The sequence below is a fragment of the Temnothorax nylanderi genome, unplaced genomic scaffold (genome assembly GCF_030848795.1).
Source record: "Temnothorax nylanderi isolate EJ_2023f unplaced genomic scaffold, tnyl_v1.0 TNYL_tig0562_pilon, whole genome shotgun sequence".
Lineage (NCBI taxonomy): Eukaryota > Metazoa > Arthropoda > Insecta > Hymenoptera > Formicidae > Temnothorax > Temnothorax nylanderi.
The window spans coordinates 42782-59782 of NW_027249624.1; the positions used below are offsets into that span (position 1 = coordinate 42782).

At 43.9% G+C, this 17001-nt stretch overlaps 1 protein-coding gene across 1 annotated transcript; it reads left to right on the plus strand.

The window, feature by feature from the left end:
• The first annotated feature begins 3810 nt into the window (after positions 1–3810).
• LOC139783941 (uncharacterized) lies at positions 3811–10387 on the plus strand. The gene is made up of 7 exons (XM_071723110.1): positions 3811–3862; positions 4167–4587; positions 8072–8336; positions 8381–8665; positions 8716–9051; positions 9105–9477; positions 9564–10387. Exons 1-7 carry the CDS (start codon positions 3811–3813, stop codon positions 10385–10387), a joined length of 2556 nt encoding a protein of 851 aa, XP_071579211.1.
• The last annotated feature ends 6614 nt before the right edge of the window (positions 10388–17001 follow it).

Consider the following 17001-nt stretch of genomic DNA (forward strand, 5'->3'; position numbering starts at 1 on the left):
CACTGAGCATGTCTCTTACCTCATCCCATACCCACCATTCCCCATCTATCCATACCTTTCCCTGCCCTATCCGCACTCTTTTACCCTCTCCCCTTGCCTTCCATGCAACCTGAATTACCCTTCTTCTTATCCTCCTTTCTTTCCATGTTAGGTCTTCCTCGATCCAAGTATTTTCATCTTTTAATTTCCACTTATTTCTCATTATTCTTGCCTTCTCTTCCTCACTTCCCACTCTTACCACTGCCATACCTCCCTTCTCTCTCTTTCCCGCTTCTATTTTTCTGATTTCCTCTATCTTAACCTCCACTCCTATCTTTTTCATCACCTCCTCTATTCCCTCCTTTATTCCTCCCGCCTCCTCTTTTACTCCTTTTATCACAAAATTTCTCTTCCTTTCTCCCCTCTCCTTCATTTCGTACCTCCTCTCCAGCATTTCCACCCTCTCCTTCCAATTAGGTTCCTCTCTCCTCTCCCCCTTCTCAGACCTGCGCTTCCTTCTGCACCTTTTCCTCCTTCATGCCCTCCCTCCTTAGGCTCCATTCTCATCCCTTCCAGTTTTCGTTCCAAATCCTCTATTCTCTTCTTAAACTCCTCTCTCTCCACGCTCCACTTCTCCTCTCGCGCTCTTAACTCGTTCCTTATCTTCTCCACTTCTCTTCCTTGCTCCTTGAAGCCCTCCCTTAACTCTTCTCTCATGCTCCTAAAGCCCTCTCTCAATTCGCCAATTATCTCCCTCATCTCCTTCTCACCTACCTCCGTTTCCGTTTTAGGCGACCTTGCCGTCATATTGCTTCTCTTGAATACTGCATCCTTCTCTTCCCCCCCACTCTTATCTAAATCATCCCTCTTTCTTTTCCAAAACTTAATTGTGCAATTTTTAGCTGGTCAATGTCTGGCTTTTAGAGGAACAAATTCGCAATTATATGAATGAAACAATGGTAATTTTTTAAAGGCTGTTGAGATGATTGCTAAATTTGATCCTGTTATGTTAGATCATTTAAATAATGTTAAAAAGTCAAAGAAACTTAAAACTCATATGCCACATTACTTAGGACATTTTCAAAACGAAATAATACATTTATTAGCTGCAGGTGTTAAAAAAGAAATAATACAAATTGTAAAATCTTCTAACTATTTTTCTATTATACTCGACTGTACACGAGACATAAGTCATACAGAACAAATTACATTTATTTTAAGATGCGTAAGTATAAATACTTCAAATAAACAAGTCGACATACGAGAATTTTTTTGCGATTTTTATCCTGTCAAGGATACTACTGGTGAAGGATTGTATAACTTCCTGTTAGAAAAATTGTCAAATTATGGGTTGGATGTTCAAAATATTAGGGGGCAAAATTACGACAATGGATCCAATATGCGAGGTAAAAATATTGGCCTTCAAAAGCGCATCTTCTTAGTCTTGCACTTATTTCCATTGAACATGATTTGTCAGAAAGTATAGACGTAACAAAAATGATAGACGAATTCGCATCCCTAAAAGCCAGAAGGATTTTGTTTTAAAAACGTAAGTACATTTTTTATTTTTTAAATTTAATTTTAGAATATTTTAAAAAATGTGAAGATTATTTTTGTTATTTTCTGTGTAAATAATTATTAAAATAAAATACATTACACATATTTTACAAGTGAATTTATTTATTTATCCTATCCTATATAAAGTATAAAGTACGGGAGCAACGGGGCGGCAAAAAGTGAGATTGCATAAAGGCGGCCAAGTACCTAGGATCGGCACTAATGGCAGGAAGGACGTATTTGTACACCAGGACCTGAAGAAGACACCCTACGTCTTCGTAAGACACGACGCGCCAACAGGCGCACTCCACCCCCGCTACGACGGACCGTACGAAGTCATCAAACGGACGGAGCGATTCTTCACCATCCAAATGGGAAACAAGTCTACAAACATCTCCGTAGAACGTCTCAAACCGGCGTACAGCCTTGCAGATACGGAGACGATCCCAACCACGGAAAGCAGGCCGATAATCGAGGCCAAACAAGCGAAGGGGAAACCGCGGGAAGAGACGACGCGGAACATCAGAACACGGAAGCCAGTCGTCCGATTTCAAGCAGGACTTTAACACAACAAAGGGGGTCCTGTGGCGGATATGAGCGCTCGAACAGACGGCGGCTCAACCGCCACACCGAGCGCATACGAGCGCGCCCCTGCCAAGCAACAACCCGTTGTACGCGCCCTGCCGGGAGCGAGCGCGCCAGCGGCACGGCAACCGGCCGCGCGCGGTGAACACGTGCTACCAGCATGAAGAAGAGCACAACAAGCTTTCACCGATAGGCGGCTGAGCTTTCTCGTATTCAATATTCAACGAGGATGTGTATATAAGACCGCACAGAGAAGGCTCTTTCAGCATTCACGGCTCACATACTTCCTCTAGAAGTACTGAGAGTGATAGTCTTTTTGGATAACCGACGTATCGAGCTCCCACCGCGGAGAGTGGTGACATCGACCAACCCACACTCATCGCTGCCACCAAAATATCCGGCACAGCAACAGGACCCGCATCCTGTGACGTGGAGGTTGATACCGTTGGACCTACCCCCGGTACGCTACACTCGACCACCGAAGGAGCTGATAACTCGCTGGGACGTACGAGTACGGAGATCGACGTCTCCTCGCTGGATAGTGCCGACGCTCTTGTCGCCTCTGCCGCCCTCTCCAGGGGACAAGACCGACCAGGGGATACAAAGTTGTAACGATGCACCCCCAAATATGCATCGTTCCGGCATAACATCCCGCCGAGACCGACCGGCCGACCACCCGCAGGGCGAAGACAGGGCACGTGTGCCCACATTTTAAACGCTAGCATATAACGTTAGGAAGCCCGCGAACGGGCTTGCCGCGGCAACCGTCTCGACGCGCCGAGCGATGCCGACCGCGACCGAAGACCGCCGAACGCGATCGCGGCGTCGGGACGCCGTATTTTCCGACCGTTCCGCCGCACCATCCCGGCGCTCGCGATCGCCGTCGCTACCCCCGCCACTGCGTAACGCCGCCGCGCCGGGTATAAAAGACGAGCGTTTTTAACGCTAAATGCGATTTCCCGATCACCGCTCCGACCGACCGCACCGATCCTGAATTCCCGCATCTTTCTAGCAAGTCAGAACGAGGGTAGAGCGCCTCCGGCATTCTCTGTCTTCGCCGAGCGATTCTCGAGAGACGACAAGCTTTCTTCCACACCGCGCCCGCACGTCAGGACGAAGGTAGAGAGCCTCTGGCATACTCTATCTTCCCCGAGCGCTTTTCGGTACCCGACCGGCGTCCTTGCGCACGAAGTATCCGAACGGGGGCAGAGCGCTTCTCTGCCTCCACCGAGCGCTTCTCACCGGATACGCCTGCCACCGAACGCACCGAATTGCAGCGATCTCGCCGCCGTACCCGCGCCCGTGCGCCCCGCGCCTTACCTCGCGCCACCCGTCACACGCCGATCGCCCGTCACGATCACCACCCGCGTGCACTCCCGCGCGCACCGCGTGCGCCCCGACTCTGCGTCCTGCGCGCACCGCGCCGTTGTGCATACCGCGACTGTTACACTGTGCGCTCAATCCGCTGTAAATATCGCGACCGTCCATTATATAATAAATTCTGTCACGTTAGTTGTAAACCACGATACACTTCATTTTGCCGAACCTCACCGCGCGTCCGTTCCTCCGCACCTCCTTCGAACCCAGCCCAGCCGCGAGCTAGATCCGCGTTTCGAACGAAGGTTGTTTTATGTGTCCGACACCAAAGTGAATCAAATGAACTCAAGGGGAGTTTACAACGACATTAGAATGTCTGGTATTGCCGACTATTACGGAGCGCTTGCCTCAGAGCAAGATCGACGTAAGCAAGATTATTTTACCAAAAGATGTTTGCCTGGCAGATCCCGGGTTTGATGAACCGGCCACTATCGATTTGCTCATCGGCTCTGGTTTATACTGGAAAATACTTTGTGGAACACCAAAGAACCGCATTAAGGGCCAGCCAGCGTTGCAAAATATTATGTTTGGTTGGATTGTCGGAGAGATGATCGACGCTGATCCCAATTCATCAGGAACGTGTTTAACTATAACAAATGACATGTTGAATCAACAGATAGAACGTTTCTGGACACAAGAGGAAATTGTTAGGACTTAACAATATTCAGAAGAAGAGAAAGCATGCGAGGAGTATTTCATCAAGACCTTCAAGCGAGATTCAACGGGAAGGTTTATCGTAAGATTACCGACACGAGCAAATATCAAGTTAGGAGATTCAAAGCAGCTCGCCTGGAGACGCTTTCTCGCATTAGAGCGTCGCTTTGCAAAGAATCCGGATCTAAAGGCAGAATATGTCAAGTTCATGAGAAACTACCAAGAACAGGATCACATGTCAGTGGTTTCGGACGATGAGGATCAAGAGTCTGAATCCTACGTTCTACCTCATCAAGCAGTTCTACGACCGGATAGCGTAACGACAAAACTCCGGGTCGTATTTGACGCGTCGGCAGAAACGACACTTGGCACTTCCCTGAACGACAAGCTTATAGCAGGTCCCAATCTACTGTTACGTCCAACCCCAGGATTAGGGTAAGAAAAACTGGGAAACAAAGGAAAGGCCAACCAGGGTGGTCGGGGTAAGGAAGGACGCAACTAAAAGCTTAAGAATATCGCTCGCAGGTACACGCTCTGAGGCGCGTGGCGCGAGCCCGAACGCACTTTCGATGGCTCAGGAAGGGTCAACGTCCGTAAGGACGGTAGGACGCCTTCCGTGAGCGGTGCGATCGTTGGTCCTCTTTCGAGTCAGGGAATTCAATCCCTTTAACTCAGGATCGGACCTCGTGTGATTTCGAGAGAATGATGGTACAGGGTTAGGTCTTATTTAAAATAAGAGGAACATTTAATTAAATCTTAAAACAAATTAACATTTATTACAAATAAATAGTACGTGTTGCTGACATAGAACTAACTGACATTTGTTACAATTAAATGATGTTTGTTACTGATTAAGATAACATAAATCTAACTGTGTGTGTGTGTGTGTGTGTGTGTGTGTGTGTGTGTGTGTGTGTGTGTGTGTGTGTGTGTGTGTGTGTGTGTGTGTGTGTGTGTGTGTGTGTGTGTGTGTGTGTGTGTGTGTGTGTGTGTGTGTGTGTGTGTGTGTGTGTGTGTGTGTGTGTGTGTGTGTGTGTGTGTGTGTGTGTGTGGTGTGTGTGTGTGTGTGTGTGTGTGTGTGTGTGTGTGTGTGTGTGTGTGTGTGTGTGTGTGTGTGTGTGTGTGTGTGTGTGTGTGTGTGTGTGTGTGTGTGTGTGTGTGTGTGTGTGTGTGTGTGTGTGTGTGTGTGTGTGTGTGTGTGTGTGTGTGTGTGTGTGTGTGTGTGTGTGTGTGTGTGTGTGTGTGTGTGTGTGTGTGTGTGTGTGTGTGTGTGTGTGTGTGTGTGTGTGTGTGTGTGTGTGGTGTGTGTGTGTGTGTGTGTGTGTGTGTGTGTGTGTGTGTGTGTGTGTGTGTGTGTGTGTGTGTGTGTGTGTGTGTGTGTGTGTGTGTGTGTGTGTGTGTGTGTGTGTGTGTGTGTGTGTGTGTGTGTGTGTGTGTGTGTGTGTGTGTGTGTGTGTGTGTGTGTGTGTGTGTGTGTGTGTGTGTGTGTGTGTGTGTGTGTGTGTGTGTGGTGTGTGTGTGTGTGTGTGTGTGTGTGTGTGTGTGTGTGTGTGTGTGTGTGTGTGTGTGTGTGTGTGTGTGTGTGTGTGTGTGTGTGTGTGTGTGTGTGTGTGTGTGTGTGTGTGTGTGTGTGTGTGTGTGTGTGTGTGTGTGTGTGTGTGTGTGTGTGGTGTGTGTGTGTGTGTGTGTGTGTGTGTGTGTGTGTGTGTGTGTGTGTGTGTGTGTGTGTGTGTGTGTGTGTGTGTGTGTGTGTGTGTGTGTGTGTGTGTGTGTGTGTGTGTGTGTGTGTGTGTGTGTGTGTGTGTGTGTGTGTGTGTGTGTGTGTGTGTGTGTGTGTGTGTGTGTGTGTGTGTGTGTGTGTGTGTGTGTGTGTGTGTGTGTGTGTGTGTGTGTGTGTGTGTGTGTGTGTGTGTGTGTGTGTGTGTGTGTGTGATGTATATATGTAATTATAATTTTATGGTATGAGGGTGTTAATTACTAATCGAGGGTAACTACTACGGGATCGTCTTCTTGGTCGGGAATGTCAACCGTGGAGGCGGTCGAGGGGGTCGGGGACGAGGTTCGGGAAGAGGAGGGTGAATCGGGAGGTTCTAACAAAGAGGCTGGGTCGGGGTTGACGGGAACCACGCGATAAGGGGGGACCCGACAAACTGGGCGAGAAAGTGCGGGAACATGGCGAGATGGTAGGATGATAGGGCAAGGTGGGACGACGGGGCGATCCTCCTGTGAGGAACAGGGTTCCTCCAAAAAGGCTGGTAGAGGCAGTGGAGTGGCGAGACACGAGGGACCGGGGCTAATTTGTTGCTTTTCTAATTTCCTTCGCTCTTGGTGCTTCCGACGATCATGCTCGTGTTTTACGGCCCTTCGAGATTTCTTAAAGGGGGGACCGCGGGAATCCACTACAAGTTAATAGCTTGTTAATTGTTTAAAACCGTTAACCGCGGGGAAGTCGACTCGGTTTGGAGGGATTAGAATTAAAGAGAGGGGATCTGGTGAGGTTCCCAGCAGCGAAAGGAAAGGAGATTACTCCAAGCCCGCCGATGTATCAGCTAACTCAGGAATAATGCAGAAAAAGATTACTCCGAGCCCGCCGATGAATCAGCTAACTCAGGAATAATATAGAAAAAGATTACTCCGAGCCCGCCGATGAATCAGCTAACTCAGGAATAATGTAAAAAAAGGGATTACTCCGAGCCCGCCGATGAATCAGCTAACTCAGGAATAATATAAAAAAGGGATTACTCCGAGCCAGCCGATGAATCAGCTAACTCAGGAATAATATATAATTAAAAAAAAGGAACCAAAAGGGGCTAGAGGATTTGAAGGATCATGTACCCGAGAGACTTTCTGAACACAAAAATAAAGGGGAAATAAGAGGAAGTGTGTATACGACTTACTACTTGGTGAATTTGGAGGGGGCCTCCTCGTCGATGAGCCTTGGTTGAGGGATGAGACGGAGTAGATCGTGTGCGGTTTAATGTCCGGCACTGACTTTACAATAAATGCTGAATCGTGACTCAAAACGGAGGAGATCACGATTATAATGCCGAGAAACCACGAGACTAAACTTGGGAGGCTTGAGAAGACTCGGAAGATTTTGAGAGGGAGTGCCGCAATGTTAGGGTTTATATAGGAAAATGTAAGGAATGGAAGGGGTGGATTTCATGTGGGGTGTGTCTGGTTTTCATTTTTGGGATTTTTGGTTGGTGGAATTCTTCTAATTCTGTTTAGAAAATTTCTTATTGGGCGAGATGTTTCTCGCCCAAGAGGTAGATTTTAAGTTTTTCACCTATCCTAGAGAGCTAGAGACGGTTATCGGTTTTCACGGCCGTTTATTGGTGAGTAAGGCCCCCACTGCCTTATTGGGGTGCAACTCATTGCTTCTCCCAGTGTCGCATGACGCATTTGTTTTCGACTATCGCCGATTTTCCTTTTATTAGGGGTCCTTATTTATCTCGCGACCCTGTTCTTATGTTAGCAGACGATCCATACCTCTCGATCTTAAGTGCAAACAGAAACTTCCACCATGTGTATTTTAGAACACGTGTTAGGCTTTGTTTTTTTTTGTCGGAAACATCGTACGAGCAAACCTCGCTCGATGCAATATAGATTTTTACCAATTTTATCTGCGACTAAGGCCCCTTTCGCGCGTCATGTCGCCGGGTGGGCCAGACAACTGATAGAATTCGTCTGGGAGGTCGCTTTTAGTTCCTCAAGCACATAGGCAGTTTGATCGTAAAAAAAAGGAATGCGAGATCAAACCTCGCTCGCCGATCAATAACCGTCTGCGCTTAGTTTACTTATCTTAAACCTAAGGGCTATCTTAGGTACCTAAGAATTCTCGCGAAAAAGGGGAATCGAGGAGTCTCCAGGACGTAACACTACAAACAAATCTGTACGATATACTCCTTCGTTTCAGGACTCACGAGTACGTGGTAACGGCAGACGTCGCTCAAATGTTTCGACAGATACGCGTCGATAAAAGGGATCAACGGTTGCTGCGAATCCTCTGGCGGGAAAGCCCGAAGAAACTGATAAGGTTATGCAAGTTGCATACCGTCACCTACGGCACAACCTCGGCGCCATTTCTGGCTATACGAAGTCTCATACAGTTGGCAATAGAAGAGGGCAGAGATCTGCCACTGGCCGCATTAGCCCTCCTCGAAGATAGTTATATGGACGATGTGATTAGTAGAGCGAGAACGATTGAAAAGGGATCAAATTGCAGAAACAATTGTCTCAGTTGATGGAGAGAGGCCAGTTTCATCTCCGTAAATGGCGCTCGAATGATCCGCGAGTTTTGAAGCACCTTGCTGCGCAATGCAAGACAGACGACGTGCTGCTTATCATCGACAAGGAAGGAGCCCTTAAAACATTGGGACTCTTGTGGAACGCCAAGTCCGACTGTTTGCAGTATGAAATTAAATTGGAAAGCACGCAAGCAATTACGAAGCGAGTTGTGTTATCGAGAATAGCGCAAGTCTTCGACCCACTCGGCCTTCACTTATTACCGGTAAGATAATCATGCAGAAATTGTGGACGAACGACCTTGATTGGGATCAGCCCATACCTCAGGAATTCTCAACAGCGTGGAAGAACTACTACGCCTCTTTGGTAAAGATTAACGCGCTCCAGATACCACGAAACGTGGTTCCGGCGAACCAGTCGACGACGTTTAATATATACGGATTTGGAGACGCCTCGGAGCGAGCGTTTGGCGCTTGCTTATACGCAGTAAGTCAAGATGATCAGGGAACTATTCAGTGGCACTTAATTTGTGCTAAAACCAAGATAGCACCGCTCAAAACCATCACAATTCCCCGATTAGAGTTAGAAGCCGCTCTTCTGCTCGCACGTCTGTATGCCAGCGCAAAAAGGCATATAGTGAACGAATCCAAAGTACAAGATTATGCAGCGATTCGAAAGTTGTGTTGGAATGGATAAAAATCCAGCCTCACAAGCTAAAAATGTTTGTAGCTAACCGCATTTCAAAAATTCAAGAGATCACGAAGAACATCCCCTGGCATCACATGCCAACGACCGAGAACCCAGCGGACCTACTATCGAGAGGAGTCAGCTTTGACACATTGGCTGAAAGCAAGCTTTGGTGGCACGGCCCGCATTGGCTGACCAGCGAGTGTCCATGGCCAGCAAAAATGGAAGAACCAGAAACAGCCTTGCCGGAACTTAAATCGACAACTGTAACGTTAGTAGTGAACGAGACGTCGAACGTGCTAATAAGGTTCTCGACGTACAGCAAGCTCAAGCGAGTAATCGCTCAGTGCAAAAAATGGAAGCACAACGCGCTTGGAACAAAAAGGACTGGTCCGTTAATAGTCGAAGAGAGGAAATGATCGCAAGATTAGTTCAGCGGGATATCTTCTCCCAAGATTATGAAGTATTGGTTTCAGGTCGAAATTTGTCGAGTAAGAGCAAATTGAGAGCATTAGATCCCTTTATAGACGACAAGGGATTGATTAGAGTCGGTGGGAGGCTCAGACATTCGAGTCTCTCGGTAGATCGAAAGCATCCCATCGTTCTACCCGCTAGGCATCATGTTACGGGCTTGATCATGCGTCAGGAACACGTACGTTTGCATCATTGTCCCCCGGAGCAACTCCTCAGTGTGGTGCGATATCGATATTGGCCCTTAAGTGGACGTCGGGAAGCGCGTAAGGTGGTAAAAAATTGCTTGAATTGCTTCAGACTTCGTTCAACGACTTCGGAGGTTAAGATGGGCGACCTATCTAAGCAAAGAGTGGCTGGATACGAACGTTTCACTAACACTGGCATTGATTACGCCGGACCGCTGCAAGTACGCAAAAGTCGGCGTCGAGGAAGAATACATGTCTCTAAGGGATATATCGCAATTTTCACGTGCTTTAGCACTAAGGCAGTTCACTTGGAACTCGTATCAGATCTGACGACAAAAGCGTTTTTGGCAGCTCTAAGTCGCTTCACTGCTCGGCGCGGCATCTGCTCCCAGATGTTCTCCGATAACGGGACAAACTTTGTGGGAACCGCCCGAGAATTAAAGGAAATTTACGCATTCCTCGAGAAAGAAAAAGACGAGATTCAAACTAATCTTACGCAGCAAAAGATCGCATGGAGCTTCATTCCCTCCCGCGCTTTACATTTTGGTGGTTTATGGGAGGCGGCGGTCAAGATCGCGAAACGGCACCTGTTGTCACACAGGGAAGAGTGCTCACGTTTGAAGAGTACGCCACGCTTCTAGCCGAGATCGAAACGATCTTAAACTCACGACCCCTCACCCCCCTATCAAGCGATCCCACCTCTCCGTGCTAACTCCTGCCCATTTCCTAATTGGCGACTCGCTCGTTCTACCTGTACAGCATAACTATCACGAGGTTCCAGATAACCGTCTAACGAGGTGGCAGCATATACAAAAATTGAGCCAACAATTCTGGCGTCGATGGCAAGCAGAGTACCTGCAGGAGCTGTAGCGACGCAATAAATGGGCAGATTCCGGAGTTCCTAATATCCAGTTGAACACGAGGGTTTTGTTAAAGGAGGATCACGTACCTCCTCTTCAATGGACTCTAGGCAGAGTCACCGAGTTATTTCCAGGTCCAGACGGAGTAGTAAGAGTCGTCACGGTAAAGACTCGAAACGGCGAATTTAAAAGATCAATTAAGAAACTATGTCCGATTCCAATGGATGACATGGAGAAAGTTTGAGTGATGAAATGAGGCTCGTAAACCGATTAGCCAATCGGAGTCTCAATTTATTTTATTTATAAGATTATTCTATCTAAGGGAGTATGAAATCCTTAATTTCTTCCCTGCTCTGATCAACTCTTTACTTTAGGCTCAAAGCAATGATATTTATTTGTAAAGTGTAAGCAGAAATACATTCAGTTTGATTTCAGGAGCCAAATCCAGGTTTATTTATCATTAGAGGACTTATTTTTATAATCAACATGCAAAGGATATTATTGAAAGACCGTCCTTTCAAGGGAGGCGGAAAATGTTATAGATGAATTTCTGAACGCGCCGTGGCGAGCGTGAGTCCGCTGAAAGTAGTGCGCGCAAGGATACAATAGCGTGTGCAATGGGAGAAGGAGCGCGCATGCTGGACACAGTAGTAGTGGAGTTAAGATGGCGATGTAACGTTCACGAAGTTTGTAAGCGACACAGCGTGCTGTAATCAATCGCAATAAACGCATTCACGCATACTCAGCGCAATTAAATCATTAACAAATTAATAAATTAACTAATAAATAAATTAATTAATAAATTATATAATAATAAGAGAAATAGGATCGACAATATACAATATCAAGAATTAAAAGCCTTGCGATCCAAGCCTAGTTCTTTGACGGCCTTATGTTAGTTTCTGTATATATATATACTATATATATACATATAATTTTTCCAACAAACTGCGCGCCGATTAATGTCGGACTTTAAAACACAGTTATTGTTAGAATTAAAAACCCTTCCCTCCCCGGAATTAAATCGACTCGATTTAATTATCTAAAAACTGTAAAGAATTTTATTGCGAAAAAAATTACCTCAGCCAGGGTTCGAACCTGGAACCTCCCTCATTCCGTGTAGGGCGTCGTACCAATTCGACCACCGAGGCATGTGGTAATGTTTATCGCAATAACCGGTGATAATAGTTTGGAACGTTTTACTCAGGCGACGTGAATAAATAATAATAAGAGAAATAGGATCGACAATATACAATATCAAGAATTAAAAGCCTTGCGATCCAAGCCTAGTTCTTTGACGGCCTTATGTTAGTTTCTGTATATATATATACTATATATATACATATAATTTTTCCAACAAACTGCGCGCCGATTAATGTCGGACTTTAAAACACAGTTATTGTTAGAATTAAAAACCCTTCCCTCCCCGGAATTAAATCGACTCGATTTAATTATCTAAAAACTGTAAAGAATTTTATTGCGAAAAAAATTACCTCAGCCAGGGTTCGAACCTGGAACCTCCCTCATTCCGTGTAGGGCGTCGTACCAATTCGACCACCGAGGCATGTGGTAATGTTTATCGCAATAACCGGTGATAATAGTTTGGAACGTTTTACTCAGGCGACGTGAATAAATAATAATAAGAGAAATAGGATCGACAATATACAATATCAAGAATTAAAAGCCTTGCGATCCAAGCCTAGTTCTTTGACGGCCTTATGTTAGTTTCTGTATATATATATACTATATATATACATATAATTTTTCCAACAAACTGCGCGCCGATTAATGTCGGACTTTAAAACACAGTTATTGTTAGAATTAAAAACCCTTCCCTCCCCGGAATTAAATCGACTCGATTTAATTATCTAAAAACTGTAAAGAATTTTATTGCGAAAAAAATTACCTCAGCCAGGGTTCGAACCTGGAACCTCCCTCATTCCGTGTAGGGCGTCGTACCAATTCGACCACCGAGGCATGTGGTAATGTTTATCGCAATAACCGGTGATAATAGTTTGGAACGTTTTACTCAGGCGACGTGAATAACTAATAATAAGAGAAATAGGATCGACAATATACAATATCAAGAATTAAAAGCCTTGCGATCCAAGCCTAGTTCTTTGACGGCCTTATGTTAGTTTCTGTATATATATACTATATATATACATATAATTTTTCCAACAAACTGCGCGCCGATTAATGTCGGACTTTAAAACACAGTTATTGTTAGAATTAAAAACCCTTCCCTCCCCGGAATTAAATCGACTCGATTTAATTATCTAAAAACTGTAAAGAATTTTATTGCGAAAAAAATTACCTCAGCCAGGGTTCGAACCTGGAACCTCCCTCATTCCGTGTAGGGCGTCGTACCAATTCGACCACCGAGGCATGTGGTAATGTTTATCGCAATAACCGGTGATAATAGTTTGGAACGTTTTACTCAGGCGACGTGAATAAATAATAATAAGAGAAATAGGATCGACAATATACAATATCAAGAATTAAAAGCCTTGCGATCCAAGCCTAGTTCTTTGACGGCCTTATGTTAGTTTCTGTATATATATATACTATATATATACATATAATTTTTCCAACAAACTGCGCGCCGATTAATGTCGGACTTTAAAACACAGTTATTGTTAGAATTAAAAACCCTTCCCTCCCCGGAATTAAATCGACTCGATTTAATTATCTAAAAACTGTAAAGAATTTTATTGCGAAAAAAAATTATATGTATTGCGATAATAAATTATATGTATATATATAGTATATATATATACAGAAACTAACATAAGGCCGTCAAAGAACTAGGCTTGGATCGCAAGGCTTTTAATTCTTGATATTGTATATTGTCGATCCTATTTCTCTTATTATTATTTATTCACGTCGCCTGAGTAAAACGTTCCAAACTATTATCACCGGTTATTGCGATAAACATTACCACATGCCTCGGTGGTCGAATTGGTACGACGCCCTACACGGAATGAGGGAGGTTCCAGGTTCGAACCCTGGCTGAGGTAATTTTTTTCGCAATAAAATTCTTTACAGTTTTTAGATAATTAAATCGAGTCGATTTAATTCCGGGGAGGGAAGGGTTTTTAATTCTAACAATAACTGTGTTTTAAAGTCCGACATTAATCGGCGCGCAGTTTGTTGGAAAAATTATATGTATATATATAGTATATATATATACAGAAACTAACATAAGGCCGTCAAAGAACTAGGCTTGGATCGCAAGGCTTTTAATTCTTGATATTGTATATTGTCGATCCTATTTCTCTTATTATTATTTATTCACGTCGCCTGAGTAAAACGTTCCAAACTATTATCACCGGTTATTGCGATAAACATTACCACATGCCTCGGTGGTCGAATTGGTACGACGCCCTACACGGAATGAGGGAGGTTCCAGGTTCGAACCCTGGCTGAGGTAATTTTTTTCGCAATAAAATTCTTTACAGTTTTTAGATAATTAAATCGAGTCGATTTAATTCCGGGGAGGGAAGGGTTTTTAATTCTAACAATAACTGTGTTTTAAAGTCCGACATTAATCGGCGCGCAGTTTGTTGGAAAAATTATATGTATATATATAGTATATATATATACAGAAACTAACATAAGGCCGTCAAAGAACTAGGCTTGGATCGCAAGGCTTTTAATTCTTGATATTAATAAATTATATTACAACTTTACATTCACGAGTGAGGACTTTAATTTTTACTTTGTGCATCATTTTTCGTCATTGATTTTTTTTTATTCGTTACATTCTTCGAATAAAAATGATGAATTACGAATAAATTATTCGTAATTTATCTTATTCGAATAACGAATAATCGAATTATTCGTTATTCACGAATAACGAATAAATTTATTTTATTCGTTATTCAGAATAAATTTTGTCCAACACTGGTCTTATCAACACTCTGCGTTAATTGGTTGATTCTAAAAGTAAGAGTCAATTACGTCCGACTGCTAGTGAGCGGCTTGGTCTGCTGGACGCGCCCAATATTCACCTTCAAAATCATCGCCTTGTTCAATGGATTCTTTGAAACCTTCAAGAAGCTTCAGTAATTCACAATCGTCAGTTTCCATCGGATTGCTATCATCCACATACGTCATCTTACTCATCTCATTTTCCATTATTTCGCAGTCCTCTTTTTCTCCAACATCTTTTGGAGATTCTAACGAGCCCATGTTTATCAGAAGTTCATCTTCATTTTGTTGTGAGGCAGAGTATGAAGAATTTTCCTTCAACGGAAAATTCTGTGCTTCCGTCAAACTTGAGTCGAGTGGGTCTGGAACGGTGTTTGCTCAAACTGAAAAGAGAGCTGTGAAGTGTTTCCCAAGAACATACCACCGAAGTCTATTTTGTAGATCATTAAGGTGATCATTATATCCCCCCATACTACGGAGGTAAGAGAACATATTCTCCAGCCCATCTTGATTTAGTCGGCAAGTCATGAGAAATTGGATTTTTTCTTGGCCATAGGTCGTTTTCAAATATGCAAATAAACTTGGCGACGAGCGACAGCACAGCGCGATGCCCTTCTGAAAAGGAAGCATAGATTTCTTCCCGAAAACAGTCATGTTTGTGATGAACTCTTCCATTTCTTGCAATACTTGACATTGAGATTCAAGTTGAACGCCGAATCCGTGAAGTTCTGGATTTTTTCCATACATCGTTCTACTGTTAAAAATGTCGAACCACTTATTGAATATTTCCAGCACACGAACCACTGCAGAGCAATTTTCAAAACCAGCAAAACCTTTTCCAGCGCAAGATTGAATAGCTTTCGCTGTTCTGTTGGACAATACTTGTGCAGCCAGTTTCACATTTTGACGCTGAGGGCCTTTTACATCTAAATGATGTTGTGTCAACTTATGGACTATTCTCAAATCTGTACTTGCTGTCGTTCTCAAAAGTAGATGCAAGAGATTCTTGGTTATGTGAATTCCATTATAAAGAAATCCATGATCCACAAAGTGATTTTGTGCCAATGTTATCATATAGGAGGCGTCAGAAAAATACGGTATTGATTGTTACTTGGGTGTTCAAAATAACAATGTTCATCTTTGCCTGTTCCAATATTCAATTTGTTCCATAGCTTTTGTTCCATAGCGTTTGTTGTTCCCAGAACTGATGTTGCAGCCACTACCGTGAATCCACATTCAAAAAGTGATGGTTATAATTAATGCCAGTGTACAATTAGCTTGTATTTATTGGAATAAAGGCTTACAATTTGAGTGAGAGTAAGACGTTACGTTTCAGTCGTCGTGGCGGAACGTGGTAGATATAATAATATAAGTCAGTAAGAACTTAGAGTAGCGCGTTATGTAGAACGGAAAACATACCACACAGAACAGACTTAGGTCAGTTCAAAGAATCGAGGTTAGATCGCACATTCCTCTACACTCCCACTCGAGCTAAATGTCAATTACATAATGTTTAACTGTTCTCGATTATTTTCAAACCTTTTGCGAGTTAAAGCTTTCGTTAAAATGTCAGCAAATTGCATTTGAGATGAAACATGGTTAACGTCTACTATCCCCTGCTTGAACAAGTCCCGTACATAGTGATATTTCACTTCGATATGTTTAGATCTTTTATAAAAGATAGGATTTTGAATCAGCTTCTCCGCAGCTGCGTTGTCACAGTAGAGAGTGGTAGGGCCATGCTGTTCCACACCGATGTCCTTAAGTAATTGTCGAAACCATACGACTTCCTTGGCTGCATCATGAGCAGCTATATATTCTGCGTCCGTTGTTGAAGTTGCCACTATGCTTTGCTTCCGAGACATCCAGGCTACTGGTCCATTGTTCAGCATAAGTACAACTCCACTGATACTCTTGCGTGTATCCAAGCATGACGCAAAGTCTGCATCAGAGTATGCAATCAGTCGATTGGAATTGTCATCGGCGCCATTGTACACAATCCCCAAGTTGATTGTTGATTTTAAATACTTCAGTATTTGTTTTGCTGCTACCCAATGTTCGTCAGATGGTGCCTCCAGGAATCTGCTTAAAGTGTTGACTGTGTATGATATATCAGGTCTAGTTCCGATAGAGAGATACATCAGGGAACCAATCAACTGTCTGTATGGTACATTTGCAATTGGTCCAACGCTTTCATCAGCATCCAGGTTACGCTTTAACTTAACACCAGGATCGATAGGCACCGTGGCACCATTGCAGTCTAACATACCGAACTTCGTGAGCACAGATCTCGTATAAGCCTCTTGAGATAGTTTAATCTTCTTAAGTTTTCGATCACGGATGATTTCGATTCCCAGATAGCAGGACGCGGTTGAACTTGTAATCTCAAAGTTTCGTTGTATTGCTTCCAGTAATTCATCAATCCTGGACTTTGAGCGACCAATCACCAAGCCATCATCAAC